General features: G+C 41.4%; 1 protein-coding gene across 2 annotated transcripts in view; it reads right to left on the bottom strand.

Annotated features, from left to right (window-relative positions):
* The window catches only part of ryr2a (ryanodine receptor 2a (cardiac)), a 233,607-nt gene that overhangs the window by 153,259 nt on the left and 74,348 nt on the right, over positions 1–6,000 (bottom strand). For both annotated transcript variants that reach the window (XM_077550282.1, XM_077550284.1), the window contains 6 exons: positions 4,870–4,988; positions 4,437–4,570; positions 4,085–4,326; positions 2,328–2,520; positions 2,029–2,233; positions 154–258 (listed from right to left, as the gene is read on the bottom strand). In XM_077550282.1, the coding sequence (XP_077406408.1) occupies positions 154–258; positions 2,029–2,233; positions 2,328–2,520; positions 4,085–4,326; positions 4,437–4,570; positions 4,870–4,988 (998 nt within the window). The remainder of the gene's footprint in view (positions 1–153; positions 259–2,028; positions 2,234–2,327; positions 2,521–4,084; positions 4,327–4,436; positions 4,571–4,869; positions 4,989–6,000) is intronic.

Raw genomic sequence — 6,000 nt, 5'->3', positions numbered from 1 at the left:
ACATGATGTGGTCGAGCGTGAGGAAGGTTTGATTATTCGTCTATTTTGTAACATCCTGTCAAATGTCACAATTATTATTGAGTCAGTGTGAAAATTCAATAAACAGACTGTTTGGGGGGGAACGCAGGCAGAGTGATGTTACTCAATACTCACTACACCATAAGTCCAGCCAAATTCAATCTTGTTCATCACCCACAGTTCATGGATGTTTTCTGCAAGCTTCTCTTTGATCCTCTCCAAGTGAAATGGCAAAACAATCTACACACAGACACAAAAAAAGAGCAGTGGGCGCCATGAATTCCACTTAACTATAGTAGTAGAGGTGTGGCTTTGCCCTCATTTGCAATTCACTGGATATTCTTCTAGATTAACCAAAGGGATTGTCCCATATCTGAAAGGGAGATTTGAAGTCATATTGTAAATTGAAGTTTAAAATCAGACAACTGAAAACATTTTGAGGATTGCTTCTAATAGTTGACCCCTCCAATAATACAAAATGCATATATTTTCAATGTATGATAATAATAGCAAATAAAGCTTTGAGTATTGTTGAAATGAGCCGTTCACCGCTTTTTCATGGTGGATGCTTGAAATGATGAACAATCTTTGATGCCATACTCCAACCACATTAAATGGTATCAGGAAAAAGGTCAGTGGATTACAGTCAGGGTCATCAAGAAGGCCTTCTCTGCCTTAAAAACGATCACTGTAGGCAGACGCAATGTTGACGTGCAGAGAGACTTCAGGGCTGAGTGCGGTCAAAGGCAGGGGGCGTGAGCATTCAGCTAGTATGGGTTGAGCCATGGTAAGAGTCTGTTTTGAATTGTTTGTTTACAAACAGAAACGGTCAAAACTTTTGGACTCTACCTTTAATACTTTGTCCTGCACTCCCCAAAAATGTAAAGGTTTAAGTTTTTTTAGGCCCAAGCATACAGAAGGCTTTTATACAGCTTCTGACAAGAAGAGGTTGCTTAAAGCAATGGTAGTTATTACAAAAAACTGCCAGAAGGTGGCAGGAGAGTATAAGAGGAGGCCATGTTGCAACGAGCTCTTTTCCCCAGTGTTTTCAACAGGTTTGTGAATAATGATGAAACTTAGCTATATTCTAATGCTAATTGCTGCAAAACAGAAATGGATGCAAATATACTTTTTTTCCTGATGAAAGAAGAGACTCAATTTTTTTTTGGGGGGGGGGTCTGTGGACCTTGCAAAATCAGTCAAAATCAAGTAAAATAGCCGGGAGCAAAGGGGGTTGCTTCAGTGAAAATGGCTGTGAGTGAATGAGTTCATTTGTGACATGTTAGTGGTGGTATCAAGAGCTGGATCAGCACTGAAGGCCCAGGTCCAAAACTCGCCACCCATCTTTGAAAACAGTATGGCATCTATTTCGGATACCTGCTTCCGATTGGGACTTAATTTGGGTGAATTCCCTAGTGGGAATTAATCAAGGTAAGAGCCCTGGAGTTCATCCAAAATTGCTGCCTTAAACAAAAAATAGCTAACATGACCACTTTCATGCATGGGTCATTTAAGACATTTCCTTACAGGATGTAATGACTTTCCCAGGAGTGATGTGCTCAGTGGACTAGTGGTAGAGAGTCCCCCCCTGAGACTGGGAGGTCATGGGTTCGATCCCCGGCTGGGTCATACCAAAGGCTATGAAAATTTGACCCATTTGCCTACCTGCTTGACATTCAGCATTACAGGTTGGAATTGGGGGGTTAGATCACCAAATGTTCACCAAGCACAAGCCCCTGCTGCTGCTGACCGCTCTCTCAGTGGGTGGCTCAAATGCGGAGAACGAATTTCACCCCACTTAGAGGGGTGAGGCCCTTAAGAGGGCCTTTGGACTGCTCAGTGCTTAACACTTGATGAATACTTGATACATGCCGACTGTTATAGTTGGTTGAGTATTCTGCATGTATGCTTGCGTTCAATAAACAATAAATGAATAAATAAAATTTCCCTGGTAACTTTGCATGTCTGTCTATCAGTCTAATAAACATGTAAAAATCGAGCCATCTGTACCTGGCTGGTGTTGACAGGCATAGGTGTGAATGCTGCCTGGCTCATGGTGACAGTGGGTCCCAAAAGATCCCTGGCTGCTGTCTGGTGTTGACTGGGTTCCAGTTTTAGTTTCTCTCTTGGCAACACGGCCTCAAAACATGGAGCATAACCTGGAGGAGGGAGAAACTTAAACTCTCCATGGCGGCCCCCAAGAAGGAATCGAAGCCTATACAAAGATGAGATGCCAACAAACAGGTGAGCAGGTAAAGGTACCACTGGACGGATAATTGTAGGTGATTTGCTTTGAGAAATGCACTAACTTAACTCCAGCAGAGAAGCTGACCACAGGGGAAAAGAGGCCATCGGAGTTGAAGTTCTCAAACATGCCCTGAACTGGTTGGCCGTTGATCCTGAAGGAGATACTGGGCACACTAAGGTCCAAGCAGCAGCTCACCACATCGTCTGCTTTCAGAAGGTGCTGATTGGGTGAGCTAACAGACTTTGCAATACAGCCTGCAAAAAATCCACCCATAAATGATTATATCTTGTACATGTCATGCTTGGTCGAGTCACCGGCTGTGTCCGAATGCGCACCCTACTCCCTATATAGTGCCCTACTGAGGGGTCATGCCATTTTGTAGGGGTGTCCGAGTGTCCAGGGAGCGAAAATGTAGGGCACTTAAAATTACCCACAATGCACTCTAAAAAGTAGTGAACATTGATGTTCACTCAACCGGGTTGATATAGACCATAATGCGAGTATGAAAAAACATGGCGTAAGCAACAACGCAAGAACGAGAATCAATGTGATGCATTAATATTGTAATGATTTCCGGGTAAACCGGATAATGGATCCCCAAAACGCAGAGACACAAAAGGTAAGATTGACAAATGTATTCTTACACAGCGGGTAGTAACACAAAGCGCTGGACGAAGCCAGGAAAAAAACTATTAACAAAAGTCTCTTGCAAATGCTGCAAGGAAAGAAAACAAAAATACACCCGAGGGCTATAAAACCGCACAACGAGAATAAACAGAATAACAAATACAAACGAGCTATACAAAGCGGAGAAACTAAAGGCAACGTGGGACTACACGTGGAGATCAATCACTCAAGCGCAAAGCTAAGGAAACAAAAAATTACGGAGAAAAAGGACTCAACGCGTGGATACCAAAACACTCAGGCAGAAAGCCGAAGAAGTAACTTAAAACTACGGATCAAAAGGACTCACATAAAAACTGTGAAACAATGAACAAAAACTAGAACAGGAATAGGAAACACAAGATCTGAATATTGCACTTGGACGAGGACGTAACAAAGTCAATACTCCGACAAGGAGTGCTGGAAGTTCCAGTCCTTATAAAGCGTTGATTAGGAATAGGAAACAGGTGCGGCGCAGGAGGACATGTCCCTCTGCTCAATGAGAGCAGAGCCATGAAAATTATATACTATGGAAATAATGAATGTGTTTTGGTTGAAAATATTTACAATAAAGGAACTAAAGTACAGTTTTAAAACATTTTTATTCACAATAAATAGTCTGAGATTTATGCGCCAGTGCGTCATAACAGTTATGGTGGTCAAGTGATATGCGACGAGGAGAAGTAGTGAGCTGGCTGTCCGAATCGCCAAACAAAATGAGGGCACTACATATGTAGTGAATGAGGGGTTGAGGAACAAGTGTGTACATTCGGACACAGCCACCATCTCATTTGGATTATTGAATTGAATTCGTTTGGACTTTGTATTGTATTGTATTGTTTTTTTTTAAATCCCATCCCAACTACGCTAAGGGCTGAATAATCTCTCTATCTATCTATCTATCTATCTATCTATCTATCTATCTATCTATCTATCTATCTATCTATCTATCTAACGATCTATATATATATATATATATATATATATATATATATATATATACATATATATATATATATATATATATATATATATATATATATATAGTGAGATATCATTAACATGATTATGATTTTGCCAGATACCCCTACTTATTCCACACAGGATAAACATAGTATGGATTTACATTGTACACAATGTTCAAACAAGCTGCACCTGACCAAAGATGGAGTCCATCAAAGCCAAAGGAGTAGAGGTCATCACCCACTCCGTTGCCGCCCCAACCCTCCCCACCGCTGGGGCAGGGCACATAGCCATTGGTGTTGGCCCAGCCCACTCTGAGGTGAGATGCCTCAGCTGTGACGAATGGCAGAGCTTGGTCTACAATCAGCTCATAGTACCACTTCTTATACTGTGCAGAGCCTTCACTGACACCTAGAAAGATATTCGGGCACATGCTGAGAGGAGGAGAGAAAGGAATTTTGTCACTAAACGGGGGTAATAACAGGTCAAACAATGACAGCCAATGTGTATAGTGAATGCTAATCCCCAGTTTATGTTTTTATACCTGCTTACGTAATTGACCAGACGTGTCTGAAGTAACAAGTCTCTTCCCGGCAGTAGGTTGTCACAAATCAGGTGCTGGTTTGAGCGTACTGCCACACCGTGACATACACAAAGCGAACACAACACATCAAGAACCTACACAGCATGTGCATATAGAAAGGATGTCAGAACATATCACTGACACAAGACCACATATGCCAATACCTACACAACTTGAATGGATGTGTTTGTAAATCTATATCAAAACAGCATTTTAAAGAAATGTTTCTGCATTTTAAATGATTCATGTTAGACTTTTAGATTTTACAATGAGATCAAAATTGACCAGCCAATTAAAATGCTCTGTGAAGGAATATTAGAGCCCAAATACATAACTGTATCTGAATGCAGGTGAATATTGTGGCTTGATTTCTACTGTTTAGGACCACATTTACCTTGTGGTTGCGTCCATGTTTATCCAGAAGAGAAATTATGGATTTGATATGTTCCTCTTTGATAAGGTTCAGTGCTTCAGGACTCTCCACCAGCACACAGTGAAGAACCTCCAGTACGCCTGAATAAGAATTAGCATATTGTGTTTAAAAAAAACACACAAAAGAATAAATGAATAAATATTCATCATTTATCTCTAAAAATACACTGCTTGCATCACAAAATTATGATGACTAAAAATATCAATGGCAGCAGAGTAAACTGGTGGTTGGTACGTCTTCCTCGCAATTGGAGGTTCTGAGTTGGGGTCAGGCTAAACTGTGTAGAGTTTGCATGTTATTTGTGCTTGCTGTATTTTTCTCTGTATACTCCAGCTTCATCCCTCATTCTAAAAACTGGGGACGTAACGGCCAGAGGTGGCAAATCCAGGTCCAGAAAGTAAAAACCCTGCCACATTTACTCACAATAAGTGGTAGAGAGTGGATGCAGGGAATAACAATTCCACCATAAGATTGGATTTAAGCCTTTTTTAACTTGACCCTGCTATTGACGTGCCACCAGTCTAGGTTGTATTTTCCTTCTCACCTCGTAGTCAGTTGAGATAAGCCCTTTTCACACAACACTTAGAAGTATGCCATCTGTGACCCGTTCATTTTGTATGTGGTCAAGAGTGGGCACCATGGAATGGAGCGTTGCTGGCAAGTGCTGGGAAGGCGTCTGTCACAATGGTGACGCACCTCAAATTAAAAAACAACAATTTGAAAGCTGTGTCACCCTGACGTCAGACAAGTGCCTCCTATTGGAGCGGGGCTAATGGGGCAATTTAGTGCTACTTTGACTTATTTATTGGTAAAGTCATGGGGACAATGGTGGAAGCCTTCTGCTCAGCCTGGATTTGCAAGGGTCTGTAAAGTGGCTGTTAGAATATATGTACATACATTATCCCATATTTTCTCTTTTAATAGAGCAAAGCATTTATTCAGCAGTATAACCTTGTTTGTATCATGAAGTTGTCTGTGAAGAAGGGCAGAGCGTAAGAAAGAGCATGACTCCTACTTCTGCAGCTGCAGAACAGGAACTGTGCCCTTATCACAAGATAAGGACTGAAACATTTTGTTGTTGGAGCGCCAAAG

The sequence above is a fragment of the Vanacampus margaritifer genome, chromosome 18 (genome assembly GCF_051991255.1).
Source record: "Vanacampus margaritifer isolate UIUO_Vmar chromosome 18, RoL_Vmar_1.0, whole genome shotgun sequence".
Classification (NCBI taxonomy): Eukaryota; Metazoa; Chordata; class Actinopteri; order Syngnathiformes; family Syngnathidae; genus Vanacampus; species Vanacampus margaritifer.
This window is presented reverse-complemented; position numbering and strand designations above follow the sequence as displayed.